Source organism: Myxine glutinosa, chromosome 8 (assembly GCF_964187855.1).
Source record: "Myxine glutinosa chromosome 8, kmMyxGlut1.1, whole genome shotgun sequence".
NCBI lineage: Eukaryota > Metazoa > Chordata > Myxini > Myxiniformes > Myxinidae > Myxine > Myxine glutinosa.
Window position 1 is genome coordinate 107,413,701 of NC_136268.1, and position 26,774 is coordinate 107,440,474.

A 26,774-nucleotide genomic window follows, 5' to 3' on the forward strand; every position below is an offset into this window, starting at 1 on the left:
TCCCCCCTCACCCCCACCACCTCTCTGCTGTTCCCTTTGTCCTCTTGCCTCCTGATCCATTCAGTGTACGAGTTTGAGCTCTTCCACGAGCCTCGACTTTGCGTATAAAAAATAAATAAATGGACAATCCAACATGGTATCTGGAATTTTAACCTGCGAGATCCCAACATCTTGTGGTAAATGCAAAGAAGGGAACAACAAAGAGGTGAAACCCAATAATTATCCCTCATGTAAAGAGAAGGTGTGAGTACATAATTCAGGCTTTTGAAATATCCTTGTGACTTTAAAACATAAAAAGAGAAACAACTTCCCCTAAACTGTGTATCAGTGTCAGTGTGAGTATGAGTAGGAGACGAAGAAGAAGAAGAAGAGGAAGAGGCGGAAGAAGAAGAAAAGGAAGAAGGAGAAGAGGAGAAAGAAGAAAGAGTAGTTGTGAAGTGCCCAGTTTTTCTTTTTGTTCAAAATTATTTTAGTTTTGTATTTGTTCAAACTGTTGTCAAGGTTTAATTGTTTATTAAACAAATGTCATCACACCGACGATATAATGTTTAACTGAATTATAGTTATGATTTTGTTACCTGCAGACACCTGAGATTTAAAATGTGAAAAGTTCATCATCAAGTTTTCGCAATTACAAAGATGAGATCAAATTCGCAGGAATGGATTCAAACTTGTACAAAATGAGACGTGATCATTGATTCCCCTCCTTATCTAAAGCACGAAAACTGTAAAATCGTTTTTGGTTTGAAAACCCATCGTCACGTGACCAGTCTCGGTGGTGGAATGGTTGGAGTGTTTGCTCTGAGTCTGGGGGTCGGAGGTTTGAACCCCGGCCGAGTGTGCTGCTTACTTGCTTGATGATCAGAATTTACAAAGGCTAGCCGGCACCGACAAAGAACCATAGGTTGGTAATAATAGCGCAGCCTTTGATGGATCCAATGGTCTCCTCGTGTGTTGAAGATCCCTCGAAGGTAACTCGTATTTCTATCATTAACTTTAACGTTTCCCTGAACAACTTTTCTCAACTTCAAATAGAGGAAGGAAAAGAGTAACATGATGTGTCAGAAAACCGAGTGGAAATAAATCCGCCATACTTCCCTCACCTCGAACCACAAACACTCCCCAAATTCTGGTTTTAACAAATCTTTCTCACCCCAAACACAGAACACACCGTGAGGGGTCAACCGAGGTCGCCCGGACAACACACCGTGAAGGGTCCACCAAGGTCGCCCGGACAACACACCGTGAAGGGTCCACCAAGGTCGCTCGGACAACACACCGTGAAGGGTCCACCAAGGTCGCCCGGACACAAGGAGACCCCGTTGATCTGCGACTACCTCCGGTGAGACTTTGGATCTGCAATCAGAATATAAACAAATTGTTATGAAATTATTTGTGGGGAAAATACAATCGATTATGAATTAAATATAATAACAAGTGACCATTGATTTCAAACTTGTGATTGTACGTTTATCTTCATTTCACATTATATATAATTATTACAATTTACAAACACTATACAGTACAGTTACTACAATGAATGATATAATATAAGTTATCTTCTAAAGAACTACAATGCAGGAGGACATGAGGCCAGTTAATCTTGCACAATGGTAGTCAACCTATGGTTGTTTGTCCTTTTTTAAGTGTTGAACATCAAGGAAGGAATCAGCACGGACCATTTAAAAATTATTTGTTGTAGCACGGCCGGGATTCGAACCACAGACCTTCCTGACTCAGAACAGACACACTAATCATTATGTGCAACCAACAATGGTGGATAAGGTGGCTGGCTGGAGATCTTAGGGCCCTGAGTTCAAGCCCCCCATTGAGATGTTAGGGTCCTGAGTTCAAGCCCCCCATTGAGATCGTAGGGTCCTGAGTTAGAGCCCCCCCACCCGCCCCCATTGAGATCTTAGGGTCCCGAGTTCGAACACCCACCCCCATCATGCCGTTGAATTAACACGAGGTGGGTTGACTCAGCCTGTAATTCCTATGAGCTTGGCAAAATGAGTACCTGCTTACTGGTAATGGGGGGCACTGCATCGGTGGCATAGCAACAGAAAATGATGAGAAAAAATAACCAGAAAATGATGCAGCCAAACAGTCGCAGGATGCACATGAACCACCACTAATTGTGGATGACACAACATGTAGAATCAGTATCGGTTGTTTTATTTTTACCTGACATTGTGAACATTCCTTGCTTACCTGTACAAGGTACAGTGATCACCTTTTTCGAGGTACGATGTTAGCTTTGTGTACCTTCTTGTCTGTTCGTGAAGGTTGCTGTTCGTTTTGAAGACCTTGTGAAGGACTGAAGTGGATTTGAGGGTGGGAAGAATGTCTGTGGCTGCAAACGTGAACCTGGATAGATCTCTCCGGGTCTTCATCACAGTTTTCTGCCTTTCCACACTTGTTGATGCAGGTGATTAAACTTGTTTATTCCAGATCGGGGTAACTCATCATCCCAAAATTACAAATCATAATATTCTCTGAAGTATAAATCTATCCAACTTTTTGTACACCTCTCCTTTCCGATTCCATCCCAAGGCACAGCATGACATCATCGCCAGGCACTAAAGGGGGGGCCCGGTGATGATGCACGCTGAAAGGGAGTACTCAGTTTTCACTCCGTTTTTTTTTTTTTTTTTTTTTTTTTTTTTGTATACTGAATCGAGGCTCGTGAAAGAGCTAACATTTATTTCACAAACAAATCAACCAGACAAACAAAATATACAAAAAGAGGGAGCGGAAGACAAGATGGGGAGAGAAGGGGAAGCACACAACCACAACATTTGAGAGCAGGGAGAAGTGTGGGAGGGAGAGGGCTTGGGGGCAGGAGGCATGGGAAGGGGAGGGGGGGAGGAGAGGTATAAAACACAAGGGGACCGAAATTAGCGGGGGTAGAAAAGATCAAGGTTTTGGATGGGGGAGGATAAGAGATGGTGGTGAACAGCTGTTTTAAAGACCTGGAGGGTGGAGTGGGATTGAAGAGAGTGAGGGAGTTTGTTCCAGAGGTGGGAGAAAAGATGAATGAAGGAGTGAAGGTGAGCAGAAAGTCTTGATTTTGGCAGTTTAACCATAAGAGGGTTGCAGGCAGATCTTGTGCGACCTGTAGGAATATTTGGGGGACAGAGCCCAGAGAGGGCTGGGGGGGCAAGGCCAGAGAGGAGTCGGTAGAAGACGGAAAGACCACCAACCTGCCTGTGGTGAGTGAGTGAAAGGCCCTTGGAGTTAGCTTCGTCGCCGGAGATTCCAATGATTCTGAACGCTTTGGTTTCAACAGCGTGAAGACGGGCTAGGTGTGAGGCAGGAGCACCAGACCAGAGGGGAGAGCAGTATTCCATTGAGCTGCGGATGAAAGCCTTGTATGTGGTGAGGAGCTCAGGTGTGCCAAGGAAGGACTTCGCACGACGGAGGATGCCCAGTCGGCGACTGGCTTTGGAGGCCAGATTTGAAATGTGGTTTTCCCAGGAAAGATCATGGCAAATAGTGAGACCCAAAAGCTTGAGTGACAGAACTTCTTGGAGAGGATTATTCAGAAAGTGGATGGGAGGGTTTTCCAGTCGGTCTTTTCGGAGAGACATCGTAAGAGTGTGAGATTTATCAGGATTGAAAGACATGTTCCATTTGTTTGCCCAGTCTGTGATTTTGTCCAGGTCTGCAGAGAGTGAGGAGACTGCAGACTGCCGATCTGAGGGATGAGGAATGGAGCGAGAGAGAGTAGAGTCGTCAGCAAAGAGATAGAGAGGATTTTCAAGAGAGTCAGAAAGATCATTGATGAAGACCAGAAAAAGCACAGGGCCCAGAACACTACCTTGGGGAACTCCAGCCTGAACAGGAAGAGGAGATGAGAGAAACCCATTCAGGGCCACACGTTGACTACGACCAGAGAGGAAGTCCGCCAGCCATGTGTGGAGATTTCCATGGATACCAAAGGAGGAGAGTTTGGTGAGCAGAGCAGGGTGCCAGACCGTATCGAAGGCACGTGAAATGTCAAGGGAGACAGCTCTAATTTCCTGTTTGGCGTTGAGGACCTCCATCCATTGTTGAGAAAGCAGAAGCAGCATGTCCAGAGTAGAGTGACCAGGTCTGAAACCAAATTGATGATCAGAGATCAAGCCATTGGAGAAGAGGAAAGATTTCATATCTGAAGCAATGATGGATTCCATGACTTTGCTGATAATTGGGAGAAGGCTGATTGGTCTGTAGTTGCTGGGATCTGTTTTTGCACCTTTTTTGTGCAAAGCGGTGATGTTGGCTGATTTCCAAGCAGATGGCAGATGACCTTGACTAAAAGAGAGGGTGAAGAGAACAGAAAGAGGGAGTGAAAGAGCGGAAGAACATGATTTTAGGACCCGTGGGCTGATGCCGTCAGGACCAGTTGCAGAATCAGAGTCGAGGGTTGACAGAAACTTTTCCACCTTGTCAGGAGGAAAGGACACAGAGTCCAGGGGCAGCTGGGTACGACTGGGTACGGTGGGTACAGAGAGGGATGGGTTTGGGACACAATATTTAGAGGCAAACACAGAGTTGAGGCATTCAGCTTTTTCACGTGCGGAGTCAGCCGTTAAGCCATTTGAGGTGAGGGAGGGGCTGGAGGGGGAACAAACACCAGAAACAGATTTGACCAGACGCCACCAGGATTTGGAAGAGGGAGACAGATAAGAGAGTTCGGTCTTGAGAATGGTGAGGTCCGTTTGTTTGTTCAGGCGATATATCACCCATCATTTGAACTAGGAAGCTAAAATTTTGGTACACTAGTGAGCACATGCTTTGATATTAACGGTATTTTTAAATTTTGATTTACATCTGTTCATTAATTTACCATTATTATTTATTTATTTTCATTATTAATCACTTATTTCTTTTCTTTCTCAACTGGGCAATATATCTGGCACGTTTTGAGCGAGGAAGCTGATATTTGGACACGACAGTGACCAAGTGATTTGGCTATAAATGTCGTTTTAGTTTTAAAAAAATCAATGAATCGATTCTTTTTCTTAATTTTTCAATTGTTTATTCGTTTCATTAATTTTCAAAAAATGACAGATTCGGTTGAAACGGTGTTGGTTTAGGTACGCTATTAGCCAATTGATGAAGAAATTAATTATTTTACGATTATTATTTATTTATTTTAGTTACACAATTAATCAATCTATTATTATACACCGCTCCCTCGCAATTCCGTCACCATGTGCTGCATGGCGGCATCGAAGGCTCTCTGGTGATGTTGCGTACTGGAGGATATGTTATGGCATGGGGCAGTGTCCTTTGAATGTAGCACTACCTTTTTCATTAATTATCTTTGCCACCAAAGGTGGATGGAGGTTATGTTTTCACACGTCTGCTTTTACCTCTGCCACCGAAGTTGGATGGAGGTTATGTTTTCACCCCTGTCTGTCTGTCTATCTGTTTGTCTGTCTGTGAACAAGATATCTTAAAAAGAGACAACGATATCTCAAAAGATATCTCAAAAGATATGGACAATATATCTCAAAAGATATCTCAAAAGATATCTCAAAAGATATGGACAATATATCTCAAAAGATATCTCAAAAGATATCTCAAAATATATCTCACACGATATCTCAAAATATATCTCACACGATATCTCAAAAGACATCTCAAAAGATATCTCAAAATATATCTCAAAATATATCTCAAAATATATCTCAAAAGATATCTCAAAAGATATGAACAATATATCTCAAAATATATCTCAAAATATATCTCAAAATATATCTCAAAAAGAGCTTAAGATATCTCAAAAGATATCTCAAAAGATATGAACAATATATCTCAAATGATATGAACAATATATCTCAAAAGATATGAACAATATATCTCAAAAAGAGCTGAAGATATTTCAAAAGATATCTCAAAAGATATTTCAAAAGATATCTCAAAATATATCTCAAAAGATATCTCAAAAGATATCTCAAAAGATATCTCAAAAGATATCTCAAAATATATGAACAATATATCTCAAAAGTAGCTTCCACGTATTCAGGCTGGCAACGAGTATGTCGTCCAGGTAGATGAACAAAAAGTCCAGGCCACGGCATCCCTCATATATGAAGCGCTGAAAGATGTGTGCGGCATTGTGCAATCCATATGGCATTGTGGTGGTTTTTGAAAAGACCTAAAGGTGTGAGGATGGCCGTCTTCGGAATGTCCGGCTCCGCCATGGGGACTTGGTGATCGGCCCTCACCAGATCAATCTTTGAAAGCACTTAGGCCCCTGCCAGCGTCGAGGAGAAATCATGGATCCGGTCAGGGATGGTGGCGCTATTGAGCACATGTTAGTCGCCGCATGGATGCCACTCACCATTTTTCTTCAGAACCATGTGTGACGGTGACGTGTAATTGCTGGAAGAACACAAACGACAAGCTTTGGCAAACACAGCTGGTCCACGGGTCTCAATATGATGTACATGGTGTGAACGGCGTGCCGACCTGACCTGTGGTGCTGTGAGTTCCGGGAACGCAGACCATAAGTCTGAAATTCACGCCTGTTGGCGATGAAAGACAGCTGGTTATCTCCTCGCGTTTGGAGAGTAGCCATCGTGGTTGAGTTGAGGAGGCGATTGTTCTTGAGCTTGACAAGGAGTGCAAATTCGCGTCAGAATTCAGCGCCAATGACCAAGTAATGCTCTAGAAAAGTTCATATAAAGGGGCGCCCAACATCTGGCAAATAAAATACATTTACTTCTTCAGGCAGGTGTATGAATCAAATTGGTACCCCTTCATATGAACTTTTCTAGAGCATTACTGGTTCCTCCTCAGAACACAAGGGTAGTCCAGAATGCACACGATATTTTTTGAATGTCCCTTATTTTGTATTGTTTGGCATTTTCTTCAAGCTTTGGAATGTCCATTCTTTTCTATACTTTGCCACATGGCACATACCATATTATAGGGGCCTTTTCTATGCCCCTGGCATTTTTCACAAGATACATTTTAAATACGAACAAAATGCATTTCTTCATCGTACAAGACTTCAGTCAAGACGATATAAAAGACTTGAAAATAAAGGGGAAAGAATATTCAACCCAGACAGAATTCAAACCCACAATCCACAGCTTGGGAGTCTGACGCTTTCTCCATGAGGCCATCTGCATTCAACAGCATTTTGGCCTTGCAGGCCCCATGACAATCTTCTCCATTTTGCCCTATTTTCCACATCTTCTCTTGTTAACCCCCTTGCCCGCATTTCTTCTTCCACCACCTTTAGCCAAGTCTTTCTCGATCTTCCCCGTCCTCTACTTCCTTCTCCATTCATTTCCATCACTCTTCTCACCCAGTCACTTGTTTCAGGACGAGGTGAAGGTTTCACCAATTTTGCCTCTTATTTTTCTTTGTAGACCGTTACAAGTTCGTGGCTTTCAGCCTTGTGTGAAGTGTTTGGTAGTTTGATAGTGTGAAGTTGTTAAGCTCATGGTCCTACACGGATTAACGTGTCCGAAGATAAACGTCCCCACTGTTATGGGACCAGGAACCCTGTACTTGACCGACAGACAGAGTGGTGTGTGGAAGGCACATCTTGTTGGTCGGGGTCCAATATTACACTGCAGAACAACCAATCACATGAGGGTCTTTAATGCACAGCAGGTTCTACTTGACAGTTTGTGCAGAGACGAAGAATTTAAACTTCTTTTTAATTTAATCTAATTCGAAGCTCAGACATTTTCATTTGTTTTCACGCACACTAATAGACTCTTAAAATTCAGGATTTACTCCTAAGTAAATTTATCAATGAACACACCTTCAGGGGAAGGATGGGATGTTGTTTTTAACAACATTGAAGTTCAAAATTAAAATATAACCTTCTTTCAACATTTCTTGGTAATTCACCTTATTAAGCATTCAATGTTCCTGAAAGCACAAAGAACGAGTCTAAATTAATTTCCTGCAACCAAGGATTCTCAGGCCTTTCAACCCCTGGGGACAAAACCAGGCTCGAGACCCCCAACCTGAAGGGAACGCATCGCTGTGTTGACCATGTCGATACAAACAACAACAACAACATGCATTTTAAAGGCCATTTTCCCTGCTAGAGCGGGGGTTAGCCTTGCGGTCCCCATGACAATCTTCTCCATTTAGCCCTATTTTCTGGATCTCTCCTTGTTAACCCCCTTGCCCGCATTTATTCTTCCACCATCTTTAGCCAAGTCTTTCTCGGTCTTCCCCGTCTTCTACTTCCTTCTACATTCATTTCCATCACTCTTCTCAACCAGTCACTTTCATCCTTCCTCAACACATGACTAAACCATCTCAACCTGTTTCTCTTCACAGCATCCATCACAGGCTCTATTTCCATCATATTTCGCAAGTCATCATTTGTCTTCCTCTCTCTCAACGATACTCCACACATCCACCTAACCATTCGCATTTCCACCCTTTCCAGCCTTCGTTGCTGCTCCATGTTCATTACCCATGTCTCGCTCCCATAAATCATAACACTTCTCACACACACAGCATAAACCTTTCCCTTCAGCTTCAATGACACTCCCCTCCTGGTCCGCACGCCACTCAGTTCCCGAAACGTATTTCATGCACATCTCACTCTCGCGACCGTTGCCAAGTCTGATCCACCTTCTCCATTCAGCATGTCTCCGAGGTAGCAAAATGTTTTCACACCTTCCAGCTTCACACCGTCTCTGAGATCCAACTCAACATTTCCTCCATCTGCAGCTCCCTCTGTGCACACCTTACACTTGAATGTAGCTGCCACACTGGTCAATGACCCTCTCAGACCACTACATTTTCGATTAACCCACTCAGCGCACATTGTACATTGAATGGAGTTCACTCCGACACCCTTACTGCACACAGCACACGGCCACTTCCCAGTTCTATCCACCTCACCACATGCTTTACCGCTTGCCATCACCTTTGTCTTGCCAATATTCACCTTCAGACGTTTTGCCTCCATACATTCCTTCCACATGTTCATCTTCTCGTTCAGTCCATCCATACTCTCCCCAATCAACACCAGATCATTTGCATACAATAACTCCCACAATAAACGCTCCTTTACGTTCCGAGCCAGCACCTCCATCACAGCGACAAATAGTAGTGGACTTAGTACCGACCCCTGATGCACTCCCACTTTCACATCAAACTCACCACTCTTCCCGTCCTTCGTCCTGACAGCTGTGCTCTCTCGTACATTGTCATCACTACTCGGATCAACCATTCCTCCACTTCTAACTTCCTCAATGCCCATGTCACTACTTGCCTTGGAAGCCGATCAAATGTTTTCTCCAGATCAACAAACTCAAGAAACAACCTCTTCCTCTTCTCCATGTACTTCTCCTACATGTATCCGATGCTCCCCCTTCCTCTTCATTAACGGTATGGAACTCAAACATCTGGGGCCTTCGTTCAAACTTAACTGATCTCTCCATACAGGTTGCTTCTGACAAACCAGACATGATCTGCTGAACAGAAACTTTCCTCCTTCATGATGTCTCTGATTCCTTAGTATATCTCACGGGTTACACCCTCCTCCGGTATGATAGACCTGAGCCTCGTCCTGGAGGTGGGGTTGCTATCTTTATCAAAAACTCTCTTTCTCACTCGCCATGCACTGCCCTCTCTCCACCTCACCCCCAGGAATACCTCTGGCTACGGCTTCCCCTTCGCTCCCACCTCTTGTTCATATGTGGGTTGAACCGTCCACCAAACAGTGATGACTCCATCTACATCTCGCTGTCTGATAATATGGGCCAACTTCTATCTACTCATCCCAACTCTCTCTTCCTCATATGTGCTGATTTCAATTGTCACCATGCCAGTTGGCTGGGTGTGGGTACCTCTCTCACCAGCCATGGCTCCTCAGCAAAGGACTTGTGCGACTCACTGGGACTGACAAAATCTGTCAATTTCCCGACCCGGATCTCAGTCAACGGAGCAGCTTCTCTTCAGGGCTTGGTTATGACTAACTTCCCTGAAAATGTCTGCTGCTCTTCTTCTGCACCAATCGGCTCATCTGATCATGTGCTTGTTAAAGTGGACATCTCTCTGACCATTCTCAGGGAGCCTCCTCAGCGTCGACGAGTCTGGCATTTCACTCAGGCCAACTGGCACAGTCTTCAAGCAGCCATCAATCATCTGGACTGGTCTCCCATCTCTACCGCCTCTGACATCAACTCATCCTGGGAATTCTTCCAAAGTAAATTGCTCTCTCTCATGCACAGATTTATCCCATCTCGTCTTCAGTTGTCATACCCCTCCTCCCGTCAATGGTACATGGAATCTTGTGGTGAGGCTGTTGCCCAGAAACAACTTGCCTTCGTCTCCTGGAAATTAAATCCAACGGAAGGAAATCTCATTTCCTTTCAGAAAGCCCGAAACAAGTGTGTGTCCACCCTCAGGAGAGCCAGGAAACAATATCTCTCCGTTCTCAAGACCGAACTCTCTTATCTGTCTCCCTCTTCCAAATCCTGGTGGCGTCTGGGCAAATCTGCTTCTGGTGTTTGTTCCCCCTCCATCCCCTCCCTCACCTCAAATGGCTACACAGCTGACTCCGCACGTGAAAAAGCTAAATGCCTCAAGTCTGTGTTTGCCTCTAAATCTTGTGTCCCAAACCCATCCCTCTCTGTACCCACCATACCCAGTCGTACCCAGCTGCTCCTGGACTCTGTGTCCTTTCCTCCTGACAAGGTGGAAACTTTTCTGTCAACCCTCGCCTCTGATTCTGCAACTGGACCTGACGGCATCAGCCCACGGGTCCTAAAATCCTGTTCTACCGCTCTTTCACTCCCTCTCTCGGTTCTCTTCACCCTCTCTTTTGCTCAAGGTCATCTGCCATATGCTTGGAAATCAGCCAACATCACTGCTTTACACAAAAAATGTGCAAAAACAGATCCGAGCAACTACAGACCAATCAGCCTTCTCCAAATTATCAGCAAAGTTATGGAATCCATCATTGCTTCAGATATGAAATCTTTCCTCTTCTCCAATGGCTTGATCTCTGATCATCAATTTGGTTTCAGACCAGGTTACGTTACTCTGGACATGCTGCTTCTGCTGTCTCAACAATGGATGGAGGTCCTCAATGCCAAACAGGAAATTCGAGCTGTCTCCCTTGACATATCACGTGCCTTCGATACGGTCTGGCACCCTGCTCTGCTCACCAAACCCTCCTCCTTTGGTATCCATGGAAATCTCAATGCATGGCTGGCGGCCTTCCTAAGTCGTAGTCAACGTGTGGCCCTGAATGGGTTTCTCTCATCTCCTCTTCCTGTTCAGGCTGGAGTTCCCCAAGGCAGTGTTCTGGGCCCTGTGCTTTTTCTGGTCTTCATCAATGATCTCTCCGACTCTCGTGAAAATCCTCTCTATCTCTTTGCTGATGACTCCACTCTCTGCCGCTCCATTCCTCATCCCTCAGATTGGCAGTCTGCAGCCTCCTCACTCTCTGCAGACCTGGACAAAATCACAGACTGGGCAAACAAGTGGAACATGTCTTTCAATCCTGACAAATCTCAAACTCTTACGATGTCTCACTGAAAAGACCGACTGCACAACCCTCCCATCCACTTTCTGAATAATCTTCTCCAAGAAGTTCTGTCACTCAAGCTTTTGGGTCTCACTATCTGCCGTGATCTTTCCTGGGAAAACCACATTTCAAATCATGCCTCCAAAGCCAGTCGCCGACTGGGCATCCTCCATCGTGCGAAGTCCTTCCTTGGCACACCTGAGCTCCTCACCACATACAAGGCTTTCATCTGCAGCTCAATGGAATACTGCTCTCCCCTCTGGGCCGGCGCTCCTGCCTCACACCTAGCTCGTCTTCATGGTGTTGAAACCAAAGCGTTCAGAATCATTGGAATCTCCCGCGATGAAGCTACCTCCGAGGGCCTTTCATTTACTCACCGCAGGCAGGTTGGTGGTCTTTCTGTCTGCTACCGCCTCCTCTCCGGCCTTGCTCCTCCAGCTCTCTCTGGGCTCTGTATCCCATATATTCCTACAGGTCGCACAAGATCTGCCTGCAACCCTCTTTTGGTTAATGCCAAAATCAAGAATCTCTGCTCACCTTCACTCCTTCATTCCTCTTTTCTCCCGCCTCTGGAACAAACTCCCTCACTCTCTTCAATCCCACTTCTCCCTCCAGGTCCTTAAAACAGCTGTTCACCACCATCTCTTGTCTTCCCCCATCCAAAACCTTGATCTTTTCTACCCCCGCTAATTTCACCCCAAATCCACTTTTTTGAAATACCAACTTCTTTCCTGGAAGTCCTTGGTGTCCTTGTGTTTATATTTCTCCCACCCCCCACCCCCCTTCCCACGCCGCCTCCCCCCAAGCCCTCTCCCTCCCACACATTCCCGATGTCCCTGCTCTCAAATGTTGTGTTTATGTGCTTCCCCTTCTCTCCCCATCTTGTCTACCGCTCCCCTTTTTATCGATTTATCGATTTTTATCGATCGATTTCATCGATCAAGATGAAATTTCTTGAGCATTATCAAGGAATAAATTAGTTTAGAAAACAAGTAATGATGACGTCATTGGTCACGTGGTTCGGCCGCCATATTTGTCCAAAATGGCCGATTAAAAGTACATTCCGGCAAGTCCTCGGTCTCTGACCGATTTTTCATTTGTTTGTCTGTTTGATTTGTTTGTGTGATAAATGTTAGCTCTTTCACGAGCCTCGATTCTGTATACAAAAGACAAAACAAAAAAAAAACTGCCTTACAATAAAAATCGTATCTGTCAATCCTCTTCCTGGCATAAATCGAAACAGCATTTCGTCGATCTTCACTTTTTTCCTTATGCTCTTCTCCAACAACCTTACCAATACCTTCATTCCATGCTCTAATAACTTTATCGCTCTATACGAGCCACAGTCCAGAGGGTCACCTTTCCCCTTGAATAGAGCGACGAGGGTACTCAGTTCCTAAACCACTGGAATGCGGCCTTCTTTCACCACCAGATTACAGATCTCTGTATTTCTCTTCACACCCCAACTTCCCGCTGCCTTCAACATATCTCACACAACTCCCGTCGGCCCTCCCATTTTCTACTCTTCATTGCTTTTATCGCTTCCTCAACTTCCTTCTCAGTTATCTTCTCTGCCGGTCCGAAAACTGTGTTACTCTCCATGTTGCCGTCCCATTCATTCTCTGCATTCAACAGCATTTCCATATATCTCTTCCACCTTCCTTGAATTCCATTTGGATCCACCACAATTTGTCCCACTTCATCCTTCAAACGACTCACCCCCATCACATCGCACCTCTCTTTCGCTATCTGCTTTGCAATCCTGAATACCGCTCTCTGACCCTTTTCCGAATCCAAGCGTTGTCCGAACATTTTCCTTCATGCCTCCTGCGCCCAAGGGTTACTTCGGGCTGTACCCTGCCCAAATGTTGGTGTAATTGTCATGGTTCCCTTTTTGAGGTAGTGTTTTATGGCCGGATGCCCTTCCTGACGCCGACCCTTTTAGTCGCCTTTTACGACATGCAGGGATATGGTGTACCTATTCTAAACTGGGGTACACACCGGGTACATTGAGCCAGCACGTTAGAATTTTTTTCATATTTTAAAGGGGTATAATGTGTGTGTGTATGTATGTATGTATATATATATATATATATATATATATATATATATATATATATATATATATATATATATTGTAGCGGATTTGAGAATCATGTAATTTTTGTAAATATCACCCTCTGTAAATAGTAATTCTTTGTAAATACCTCCGTTTCATGTGAAGGTCAAAGGTCGTCCCCTTAGCTAGTCCATGTACAAGCACGTAGCCAATCATAAGAACCTCTATAGTTATTTCTTTATTCTATGTGAGTTTAAGGCTCTGTTTCCCATTAATTGACTCTGCATTGCACCAAATGAAATAAGATAGATCCCCTACAATATCGCCGTGGCCTCCAAAGCAGCGTTTCGCCACCGTTACATTGGGTGGGGTTATTGGCATCATCATCGCCCCCAAACTCCATTGAACACGAGGTCATCTCGGAGCAGAAGGTGGGAGGAGTCAGCCAAGCGCCAGGAACAATGCGTGGCTTTGCCAACGCCTCATCAAGGGGCGGGATCGGTGAGCCCTCGCGACCAATCAAGGCCGAGGCGAGCTGACCGATGGGCGTTTCCAAAAGGCTGGCGGTTTTGATCGCCACGTGCCTCATGAAAAGGAGGTTGGGAGGGACTGCTTAGCGGATGAGTGAGGAGGACGCACTGAGCAGTTTATTCGAGGGGGAGCTGAGCATTGAGGAGGAGCTGAGCGTTGAGGAGGAGCTGGGAGTTGAGGAGTTGAGCTTTGACCCGCAGTTTCGATCCACGGCCGCGAAGCATCGCCGCCGTGGGAACCAGATTGCGATGGCGTCGGTGGCCGTCGTTTTCCAGCCCGTCGTCCCGTGCGGGATCAAGCTCCAGCCAGCGTCCAGCTGAACCTTCCTCCCCTTCCAGCCATTCATTCCTGCTTCATTCCCACCCGTGTAAGTCTGACTGTCGGCTGTCCTTTGTGTTGTCTGGGGTATAAGTTAAGCCTGTATAGATAAGCTAGAATTGCACTGTGTCTTCTTCTTCTTCTTCCAGTTACTTTCGTTTTCATTCCTTCTCCCTTGGTTTCTTTGATTGTGTAAATAGTAGTTAATAAATCCCTGTTCTTCCTACCTTTGCCTTCTTTCCTTCACATCTGTTTGTCTTTGTGATTTCCCCCATTGAGTACCTGTGGCGCGATTTCGGCCAACGTTCAGAATCGGGTTAGTCTTTGCTAATGGTTCGAACCGCGGGCTGCTAAAACCGCTCGGCAAATAACATCTTGTCCATGGTTTCGAACGGAGCTATCCACCGGCTTCGTGGAGAGGTTGGCGGAGGTTTACGGGACTCCCTTGACCAATCACCTCGGCCAATCTCACCCCACGAAGAAGCAGGATAGTTCCAGGACCGGGGAGACGGCCAGCTTAACAGGACAAGGGGATTAACCCCCCCTTGCTAACGGGAGAGCCGTCCCCCATTTCCGTAACAATTGTAGTCAGGAGTGGGATTCGGACCCGAAGTGCGCTTAACGCACTCAAAATTTGGAGCGGCCGAAAATCTATTTAACAATCTAAATTAAATCGTGCCATGGATAATCAAGGCGACCGGATGCCGGTAGGGGAGATAGAAGAAGGGGTAGAATCGACCCAGGATCCCGGGGAGGCAGTGGGAGTAATAATGGAGGAGGAGAGCAATGAGGATGTGGTCGCGGAGGTTTTGGGGGCACGAGATGGCGGCGCCTTGCATGAGGTGGGGGGGCGCACAAAATGGCGGCTCGCATGTGGTTGCGGCAGCTGAGCCTGCGCCACCGATGAATTTGGACCTGTTTATGAAGCAGATGATAACCTTTATGGTAAAGACAGACGATAATTTCAGGGGAATGGGGCAGCAATTGGGAAATCTAATTGAAGGGTGTTGTAATAGAATAGAGGGGGACAAATCAAGGGCAGAAATGAGGGCCGATTGAGAGCAAATGGGAAATAATTGGAAAACCAAATTCGGGGGATTGAGTAAGGAGGTGGAAAAGATGGATGCAATGCCAATGAGGGAAGAAGTAAGGGCCAACACCAATAACTTGGGAAGCAAATTGGAGGGACTCGGGAGCAAATTGGAGGGACTCGGAAGCAAATTTGAGGGATTCGGAAGCAGATTAGGGGACAAACTGGGGGGCATAATTGGCCAAGCCAAAGAAATTAATGAGAGGTTGGCAAGGGGGCAAGCCGCATATGAGATAAGGGAAGCCGAGAGGGAGGTTAACCGCAGGTTGAGCGAAGAGGTTGTGGTGGTGCACGACGAGGTAAAGCGGGTTGAGAAGCCCTAGTTGAGCGAGGCGGAGCAAAGCGCAGGTAAAATGACGGGTATAGAGATCGCGACCCGGGGTATGGAAAAGCCGGCAACCGCTGAGGTAGAGGGAATTTCAATAAAGCCAGCGGTCGTCGAGGTGAATAAACAAAACGAAATAGTTAAAACCGGGCTTGTAGAGACGGCAGAATTAGAAAAGCACCAGCAGAAGGAAGAAATGGATTGTGCACAAAGTCTGAATTCACATCCTGATGCCGTACTTGCTAATCCTTATAAAGACTTGCAGGGGCGCGAGGAGCGAAGAAGAGGAACCCCGAAGGTGAGACGGGCTGTGTTTGGTGCTAAGAGGTTTCTCGGCAAAATGTTTGGCGTGAAAAGAATAGTCGCGCGATTGGGGTCGATATGGTACCCGGGCGTTTGTGGGAGGTCCGTGGTGTATGAAAGAATGGCACTCGTGTGAGGAAAAAGTGTGCGTCGGCGAGTGAGTGTGTTATAAGGTGTGGGAGTAAAACCGAGTGTGAGCGGGAATGCACGTCTGAGTGTACGGAGTGTGACAGAGAGTGAGAGCGATACGGAGTGTACGTGCGAGGGTGAGAGTGATCCGGAGAGTGAGTTGGTGGAGGAGCGGGTGCGAGGATGCACGCTTGGGATGGACGGGGAGAGTGTGCGAGAAAGCACAACTGAGTTGGTTGTGGCGTGGGTGTGGGAGAGCCCATTGAAGCGCGTGAGTGGGTGGATGCGAGAGTGCACGCCCATGGTGAGTGTTATGGAGGACGTAACGGAGGAGAGGTGTGGAACGAAGTGTGCGAACGATGAGTGTGCACAAGAGGGTGCGCAAGAGGTGTGGTGTGTAACAGGGAGTGCGGTGGTGGAATGGACGGAGTGTGTGGAATGTGCGGGCGGCGTTGGAACGCCGGGTTTGGTGAGTGTGAAAAGGGTCGCGTATGCGTGTGAGCATGTGAGTAAGGCTTCGACGTGGACCGGAGCAGCGGTGAGACCAACGGTTAGGCGACGCGAGCCCTCTGTTCATGCCGGGCTTTGGGTGCTGCGGGAACCAGCGGGGATCGTAATCACGGCGGTTTCAAAGGAATACCATGTGCTCAGCCTGAGACAAGTCTGGCAAGGCCAAAGGGAGGAGCTGCAGGGGGAGGGGCCAGTGAACAGCGAGCCGCCAATCAGAGCTCGAGGGGAGTGGCTCACAACGGCGGCGAGGGGAGGGGCATGGAACATTCGGGTAGGACCGGGGAGCGGCTATATAAACCCTGCCCCAAGCCCCCGCAGCAGAGTTCGGCAGACGAGTCAGAGGTGAGAGGTGAGAGTTCGCTGTGAGACAAGGAGAGATAATCGCCCAGCCCCTGAACGAGTCGGAGTGCTTGAATCGAACTGTTTGTAATAGCCTCGTTGTACACGAACTCTCCCCGTGCCCTGCACTCTGCTACCTGTATTAAACGCGCTGTGTGGAGACAACCCATTCTGGGCCACAGACGCGCGATCTCCTTGCCTGTTCTCTCAGCATACGTGCCGTGACCACCAGAGGGCCACGCAGGGCGAGCTGTCCCGGAACGACCGACGGCAAGTCGCGTTTGGCGCGCGAACCTGCTCTTCTTCTTTTTCCCCGAGTGAGAGATTGGGCCCTTCGTCTGGGGATAAGTTAACATTGCTTAAGTGCCTGCTCTGTGTCTCTTTGGATCAATGAACATAATAAATAAATTGTGTTCTTCCTGTTATTTGATCGTCCCGTCCTCTCCATATGTTGGCCTAGAATCGTCCGAATAGAACCGCTCAATCGGGTTCAATAGAAAGTAACAGCACAAATCCTCTCTATCTCTTTGCTGATGACTCTACTCTCTGTCGCTCCATTCTTCATCCCTCAGATCGACAGTCTGCAGCCTCCTCACTCTCTGCAGACCTGGACAAAATCACAGACTGGGCAAACAAGTGGAACATGTCTTTCAATCCTGACAAATCTCACACTCTTACAATGTCTCTCCGAAAAGACCGACTGGACAACCCTCCCATCTACTTTCTGAATAATCCTCTCCAAGAAGTTCTGTCACTCAAACTTTTGGGTCTCACTATCTGCCATGATCTTTACTGGGAAAACCACATTTCAAATCTGGCCTCCAAAGCTAGTCGCCGACTGGGCATCCTCCATCGTGCGAAGTCCTTCCTTTGCACACCTGAGCTCCTCACCACGTACAAGGCTTTCATCCGCAGCTCAATGGAATACTGCTCTCCCCTCTGGGCTGGTGCTCCTGCCTCACACCTAGCTCGTCTTCACGCTGTTGAAAGCAAAGCATTCAGAATCATTGGAATCTCCCGCGATGAAGCTAACTCCAAGGGCCTTTCACTCACTCACCGCAGGCAGGTTGGTGGTCTTTCCGTCTTCTACCGACTCCTCTCTGGCCTTGCCCCCCCAGCTCTCTCTGGGCTCTGTCCCGCAAATATTCCTACAGGTCGCACAAGATCTGCCTGCAACCCTCTTATGGTTAAACTGCCAAAATCAAGACTCTCTGCTCACCTTCGCTCCTTCATTCCTCTTTTCTCCCGCCTCTGGAACAAACTCCCTCACTCTCTTCAATCCCACTCCACCCTCCAGGTCTTTAAAACAGCTGTTCACCACCATCTCTTATCTTCCCCCATCCAAAACCTTGATCTTTTCTATCCCCGATAATTTCACCCCAATTCCACTTTTTGAAATACCAACTTCTGACCTGGAAGTCCTTGGTGTCCTTGTGTTTTATACTTCTCCCACCCCCCACCCCCCACCCCTTCCCACGCCTCCTCCCTCCGAGCCCTCTCTCTCCCACACATCTCCCTGCTCTCAAATGTTGTGTGCTCTCAAGTGTTTGTGTGCTTCCCATTCTCTTGTCTTCTGCTCCCTCTTTTTATATATTTTGTTTGTCTGGTTGATTTGTTTGTGAAGTAAATGTCAGCTCTTTCACGAGCCTCGATTCAGTATACAAAAAAAAAAAAAAAAAAAAAGTCACGTGATACGCACACCGCTTGGGCGTACTCGATTAGTGTGGCTTGTGCGAGGTCCGGTCCCCGTTTTCGTGGCAGCGTGCGTCAAAGGTACATGCGGCGTCGACCCGATACCCTTTTCCACGCTCACTGTGGAAGTGACGACTCGGCCTCGTGGACACAAAGACCCTAGGGAAAGAAGGGGGTTGCCCCCCCCCTTTTGTAACGTCGACGGGCTGTGGGAGATCCGCAACAAATTGGTCTCAGAAGTGGGATGGCCCTCCCCGGAGTGTCAGGAATGTCACTACTTAATTCTCAGTCTCTACTGTCGTCTAAATCCCTAACATTATCCTAGCCCTCCCTCGGCTAGCTTCGGCGCCCTCATGGATCGCCTTGGCCTTAGAGGCCGAGGCAGGACCCAGTACCTCCAATGACGGGGGCTCAAAGTTCAGAGGACTGGGGGGGGGAGTAGTGTCCCCTCCATGGGGGAATGGTACTGATCATTCCTCACACGGGGGGGCCCATGAGCATTAGTTTAGGGGGATAGCAGTGTTAGGCACATGGAGGGGCCAGCAATGGTTGCCTCCATGGGGCACCGAAGCTAGCCGAGGGAGGGCTAGGATAATGTTAGGGATTTAGACGACAGTAGAGACTGATAATTAAGTAGTGACACCTGAACTATAGAGGGGACGTAGAGATTTTAGGTGGATGTTAAATAAAGGGTGTGCTTAGTTTAAAGGGACGACGAGGGAAGCACGAGTTTTAGGGGAAATTGGGTAGGTAGATGATGCTGTGTGTAAGTGTGAATTGTGCTGAGACAAATGGAGTTGTGTGGTAGTATTTGAGGAATTGTGTTTGAGGAATTGTGAGAGTGAGAACAAAAGGAATTGTGTAATGGTGCGTAAAAGTAGTGTGTGAGATATTTGGTGTGAGAATGCTTGGTGTTGTGGAAGTGTAACTCAGTGTAACTTATTAATTGGCACTGGTAACTTATTAATTAACCTGGTAACGAAGCAGATACATTTTACATGCAAACTCTGTGAAAGACGAGTTTGTAAATGAGTGTCAGGAATGCGCCCGAACATGATAATCTCTTGTCCACCTGGTCACAGCCCCTGGCTGAAGCACCCCCCTATCGTTTGGTAAACGGAACTCACAGCAGGAGGGGAGCGAGCTGATGCCAGGACTTGGTACATGCATGACCTCGGGGCATTAGCGGAGAAAGGATTAACGGTCAGCGGACAGAGGATTAACTCCAGTTTGTCCATATAAACGAGAGCAAACGTTGAGTCGACAGAACTTGCTACCAGAAGCTCTGACCAACGGGAGTGGCGGAGGAACATCAGCCGAACGAGAAGGACCATGCGAAAAGAGTTAATCTCAGCCATTGAATTATGCGGTATTATTTGGTAAATGGAATGAAGTGAATAACCAGTTAATAAACCAGACCTTTTGTAAACCTGTGTCCGATCATTGGAGTCTTGAGTCTCTCAGCTACAAATTCCCCCACAGTGTGGAATAAAAGGTGTGGAATGCATGGTGCGAAGGATCGAATGGGGGAGAGTGGAACCCATTCGCGAAAGCCCGGGGGGGGGGGGGAGGGGTAGTGTAAAGCCAGGTAGAGGGCAAAGGTAAATTGCATGGATATTGACACCTGTGGTGCGGGCAGTAGCAAGAAATGCTTTGTCGGGTGCAGTAATCAGTGACATGGCTGGACGTGTGGCTTAATTGGTGCGTATGGTTATTGGGGCACTCCGCCACTGGTAATTTGTCGGTCAGGTGAGGCCGCAGGTAGGCTCTGGGAGCCGGTTAGGTTCGTTTGTGAGTGGTGCCCGAGGATCCCGGGAGAGGACCCGGGTTGCCCGATGCCAAGGTGGACATAGAGGGGGTAAGTGCCAGGGACGGCCTTCCCCAGTTAGGTAGTTGCAGGAGCAGGCAAGCTCGGGAGGCGGCTTCAGTGGTGGAGGTGTGCAGGTGGGTAGACCTGCTGGTAGGGCCACACGACCCAGCCCCGAAATTGTGCGAGGGCACGAGTGAAAATTTGTGGGAGTGAGACCCAAATTCGGAGGGCACCACAGTGTGGGCAATGGGAATTCGGGTTCTTAGAACCATATAGTTTAAAGAGGCCGATTGGCAGGGTACGACCCCGGGTAGTTGAAATGAGTAAATGTCAGTAGAGTAATTAGGAAGTGAGATCCCTTCGCACCATCCACAGCCAGTCACCGAGGAAGACGAGCTCCACACCGAGGCTCTGTAAGCTGATTTGAGTAGTGAGACGCATCATGAAGTAAGTAGGACATTGTTGTGTTCCATCCCTTCCTTCCTGGGAGGGAGTTGGGGATGAATTTGGCATAGAGGGGGATATGGGAGACAGGATGTAGAGACGGATTGTAAATACAAGGGGGGGCTAGGGTAGTGTAGCCAACGGTGGGGGGTACGAACGGCTAGGGATGAGTTTGCTCTGCTCGCTCTACCGCATCCCTCGCACCGCACCAGGCATGGTAGTGCCTGGTCACCTTGTTTTCGTGGCCACTGTTTCCTTTCCACTTGCTTGTTGTGCCTTGTCTTCCCTCCCCGCCCCAGGACCATTTTGGAGGCCGAACTGTGCAGCATCCATTCTGCACCGGTGCAGGCGAACTGTGCAGCACCTTGCTGCCATGGCCTTGTTACACCTGTGCAGCCGACTTGTGCAGCACTCTGCTGCCAAACCATCTTTCTGCCATATCTTTTGCTACACTTTGTCACTTATGGACCACAAGCCTTGTGGCCTTGCACCTCTGCTGTGCAGCATCTTGCTGCAAAATCATCTTGCACTTCGGACCACTTGTTTGAGTGGCATTGATGCCACACAGTTGGACCACGTGGGAGTGGCCCTGCTAGCAATGAGAAGCATTATTTACTATTGTGTGCTTGGGATGATGAAGATGTGGAAGTTTAGATGGCCCTGATGCTTCAAATGGCCTGTATGCCGGTCAGGGCCAGCTGGTTTTGTTAGCCGCACACAGAAGAAGCAAGATGCAAGATGCAAGCAGCAAGTGCCATTCAAGTGTGTTTTTCTCTCCTCCAATTTCTTCCCAAAGTACAGGTCCTGGGTCATATATTGTAAATATACATGCATGTAAATATAAGAATGTGCCCACCAGCTATGTGTGTAGTTTGAAAATTCCGAAAATACTCGGGTAGTTGTGGGTGTGAATCTGTTAGAGTAGCTGCTCAACACAATAGGAGGGACATATCTAGTGCTAAAAATGTCGCACACATGGGTCAGAGTAAATGCTAGGGGGAATCACACCAATGTGTCACATTTAAAAGTAATGGTTAAATTTGCATGCCAGGCTCTACCGGTCATTCCATTGTTGGGGTCGACTCGGGGTGAGTCTGGTGAGAGAGGGGTGTAGTGTTATGGTTTTGTGAATAAAGGATGACCCCCCCCTCGTAGGTAGATGCACCACAACATGTAACCTCGTTTTAGTTCAGTTATTTCATAGTAAATGTAAGCGTAGTCCTTTCCTGTGTTAATTTTGCGTTGAGCAGGCCAGTGAGTAGGCCTCAATTATGCTGGAATACCATGTGCTCGGCCTGAGACAAGTCTGGCAAGGCCAAAGGGAGGAGCAGCAGGGGGAGTGCTCGGTGAGCAGTGAGCCGCCAATCAGAGCTTGACGGGAGTGGCTCACAACGGCGGTGAGGGGAGGGGCATGGAACATTCGGGTAGGACTGGGAAGGGGCTATATAAAACCCTGCCTCGAGCCCCCGCAGCAGAGTTCGGCAGACAAGTCAGAGATGAGAGGTGAGAGTTCGCTGTGAGACAAGGAGAGAGAATCGCCCAGCCCCTGAACGAGTCGGAGTGCTTGAATCGAACTGTTTGTAATAGCCTCGTTGTACACGAACTCTCCCCATGCCCTGTGCCCTGCGCTCTGCTACCTGTATTAAACGCGCTGTGTGGAGACGACCCACATCCGGGCCACAGACGCGCGATCTCCTTGCCTGCGCTCCAAGCGTACGTGCCGTGACCACCAGAGGGCCACGCCGGGCGAGCTGTCCTGGAGCGACCGACGGCAAGGCGCGTTTGGCGTGCGAACCTGCTCTTCTTCTTTTGCCCCGCATGAGTGATTGGGCCCTGTCTGGGATTAAATTAACATTGCTTAAGTGCCTGCTCTGTGTCTCTTCGGATCATTGTACATAATAAATAAATTGTGTTCTTCCTCTTATTTGATCGTCCCGTCCTCTCCATCTATTGGCCTAGCATCGTACAAATAGAACCACTCAATCGGGTTCAATAGACAGGAACGGCACAAGTCACGTGATACGCACACCGCTCGGGCGTACTCGATTAGCGTGGCTTGTGCGAGGTCCGGTCCCCGTGGCAGCGTGGGTCAAAGGTACATGTGGCATCGTGTGATTAGGGTTGAAGGGAAAGGGTTATTATAGTTAAAAGATTTAAAAGCGCTCCTGGTAAAATGTGGCCGGAAATCCGGATCGTGACCGGAAGAGGTGGAGCGAGGAAGAAGAGGCGGTAGGAGATCGTGAAGAGACGTGGTTGTTGAGGCTCCGGACTGAGCGGTCGACGTACAGTGTGAGTGAACTTTGCGTCCTTCAAAGGAAGTTCGGGCGATAAGAGATATCGCCGGAGTGTGTGGAGCCTGTGTCATCGGGTATATTCATTGAGGTTCCGGAGGATCCTGGCCTCAAAGCCCGGGTTCGAGTGAAAGCCGTCCACCATCTTCGCCACGCGAGCAACCTGCAGTGAACCAGTTTTGGTCGTGTCGGTTGTGCATTATTCCCCGGTGGTTTGCCGGGGACGGCTGTGCAAGAAAGGGCACTTGAGAAGTATACGGAGGCTTGCGGATTGAACCACAAAAGTTGTACGTCGGAGCGCGTCTTTGTGAGGTTCCTTTCCACCGCTGTATTGCTGGGTGCTGAACAACGTGACCTCGGGGTCGCCTCAATCGCCTACGCCTCAATTGACTTTGATCGGGCCTTGACTCCCCGATCGCGGGAGCGCACAGAGACATTGGGACTTCGCCTTGGAGGGGTGCAGAGACATTGGGGAGGTGCCGTAAGTTTGGGGTTAAGGGGCTTGATATTGCCCCCATTGCTGTATGGCTCTTTTTGTGTGATTTCTAATATATTATTGTTTGTTCATAACCTGGTGTGGTTGCATTATTGATTTGACTGTTTCATTTGCTGGTTCCATTGAGGGTTTCATTATTTGCTTGATTTCAACCAAGGACAACACATCTTTCTGCCGGGGACCCTCTCGGGGTTCGGAGGTCTACCGAGACCAGAGGTAGGGCGAGGACCGCGTAACAATATATATATATATATATATATATATATATATATATATATATATATATATATATATATATATATATATATGTTGGTGAATCAATCGAAGGTCCACCACGATGAAGAAAAAAAGTAACAAGATTTATTGATATACCAAGTACACGATTGCGGAGATGCTCAGGAAAGAGAAAGACTCATGCAGCCTTCGGAATCCCCAAGCATCTGACTCTACCATACCAAGAGTTGAGTTTAAATACAAATCCTATTCAAATTATTCCCCCGCGAGACAAAAGGCAGTTTCAAAGGGATAAAGGATTTGAATCGGCCCATCCTGTCTTTATCAGATTGAATTACAAATGAGGCCAGGCTCCAGCCTTATCCTTTATCAAACTGCTGAGCCAAGCCAAAAGGCTTTTGTTCTAAAGCCCTTGCAAAATTCCTTAGCCTATCTCCTTGCACAACATGTTTGAGTTCTCAGATGTTGCTTCTTCGTCAGACTCAAATCTTATCCTTAAAAACAGATGGTGAAACTGCTACCCTTTCGTTCAGCTGACCTAGGTCATGATTCGCTTTTAATATAAAGTGAAACTAACTTACTAAGAAAACAAATCGCAATCATTAATGGCACAATCTCCCACAATACCCTCCTTTGGCTCTTTTGAGACAATGTAATCAAAGACACAATTTTAATGTCAGCATGTAGGCATTTCTTTGTTCCCTGTGGTCCGTCCTCTGTACACCCGTTCGCGCCCGAGGAAATTTCCAGTTCACCCTTGGCACCACGTAGGCATCTTACCTTCGACAACCTCAATCGTTCGACTGAGAATGCAAGACTTAGGAAAACCGGCAAAAAGATACACCTGCCATGCTGGATCTCGTGGTGGGAGATTGTCACCAATCAGCCCCTCGTGGCTGGCCTCTTGCTCCTCTGCATCTTCATGTCGTGGTCGTACATGTTGTAATTGTAACGGCTCTCCAAGGGCAGTCAGATCCGAAGCTAGGTCAACGGGGGTTAGACTGGCCCCGAGAGATTGCCAAACATATAGAGAAACAGGAGTCGATAAGTCCTGCACCCGTAGGTGATTTTGTAAAAAAAATCATCACAATTATCATATTTATCGCTATCTAACGACACGTCGTCCATGTACTCGTCCATGGACTCGTTCAGATCGGTGGAAAGAACCATAGTCTACGCTGGCGCTTTCTTCGACGTCCATCCTGAAAAGTATTTCTTTACACACACAAGCACGAAGGCTTTCATTAGTGCCCCCCCCCCCCCCCCAAATTACGACCCCAATTACCACCGTAAGTGCGGTAACCAATCATTTAACAATCGTGCCTGTCCATCCTTTGAACCAATCTGCGATCCATCCCAAATCGCTCCCAATCCCAAATCCAAATTTAGAGGCCTTGAATCTAAATTGAATTTAGAGGCCTTGAATCTTGAATCTAAATCTAAATCTAAATTTCATGCATGACCAGCACTGAATCCTGTTCTGCATTTTTGCCACCTCTCTTGCTACCTTCCAATATGTGTTCTCCTTGTTTCTCACTCGGGCCTCATCCCGGGAGTATAATTTCGAAATTTGCTTTAATTGGCCATCTATAATTCCCCTTTTCGACCATCCTTTACACCTAAGCTTCATGAACATGCCTTCTTCCAAGTGTGTGCGCATCCGTATCCTTAAATTGGGTGACCCCCATTTGTACCCCGGCTGATCCTCCACCTGGAAAGTGGTTACCCCCCAGAATGATTGTACCTGAAATTTTTAATACCTGTTTGAACCTACTTCCATTCAATGACACTTCCCAGGTTACGGTTCTCCACACACTATCATGGCCGCTTATGATTGTTTCATGAAAACATGGAAGTGATATTTCCTGCCCCATTACTACGGTGAGGTTTTGTGTTTCCCAGATACCCCCTTGTGCGCTACCAATAGATGATCCGTCGCCCGTGACGCATGTTACTGTTGCTATCAGAAGCATCATTCCTGTGGCTGACAACGTCATTACTGTGTTGTGGTGTCTGATGCTGGAATGGCCAACTTACAATGCGTAGCGTGGATCCAGGAAGATTTATTCTTGCAGAAGACTGCAGTCGGTGTAGTCAATATTACCTGGAATGGCCCTGCCCACCTTGGTTCCAGGGCGTTCTTGCGAGTGAAATGCTTCGCAAGCACTTGGGTCTCCAGCTTGAAAGTCGTGGATGGCCATGCTTCTATTGGTTCGGGCATAATCTCTTGGATCAATCAGTTGCACAAAATTGTTGCATCCAACAGAAACCATTATTCCAACGATTATTTTAAACAAACCAATTTTCTCTCATCCACTTTTTCAATTTTCATTTCAATTTCAATTCAATCCAATTTTCTCTAATCCCGCTCTCAGCATCTCATGCACCTGTTCCCTGCACCTGTTTCGGCCCCTGGCCCAATATCCCTGGCCCAATAGTTGCCCAATATCTACTATGAATCCCAATATCTACATCGATATTATCCCAATAATTATATAATAATAATATTCCAATATCCCAGAAATATCAATATTTAAATTCTGAGAAAATGCCCTCTGACAAATAGCATTTTACAACTAGAATTACAACTAGAATGGCACCAAAAATTAAATAATTCTCACATCCAAAAGCCCGTCCAAAAAAACATTTGCGCTGGCCCTCTCATCAATCATCGCCTTGAAACCTCCCCCTTTA

At 47.2% G+C, this 26,774-nt stretch overlaps 1 protein-coding gene across 2 annotated transcripts in view; it reads left to right on the top strand.

Moving 5' to 3' along the window:
* Positions 1-1,058: 1,058 nt before the first annotated feature.
* LOC144893313 (contactin-4-like) overlaps positions 1,059-26,774 on the top strand; it is a 129,980-nt gene continuing 104,264 nt past the window's right edge. Inside the window, exons 1-2 of one of the 2 annotated variants that reach the window (XM_078783655.1) lie at positions 1,059-1,342; positions 2,286-2,428. In XM_078783655.1, the coding sequence (XP_078639781.1) occupies positions 2,344-2,428 (85 nt within the window). In that variant the 5' untranslated portion in view covers positions 1,059-1,342; positions 2,286-2,343. The remainder of the gene's footprint in view (positions 1,343-2,285; positions 2,429-26,774) is intronic. The other variant, XM_078783654.1, reaches the window with a different exon arrangement.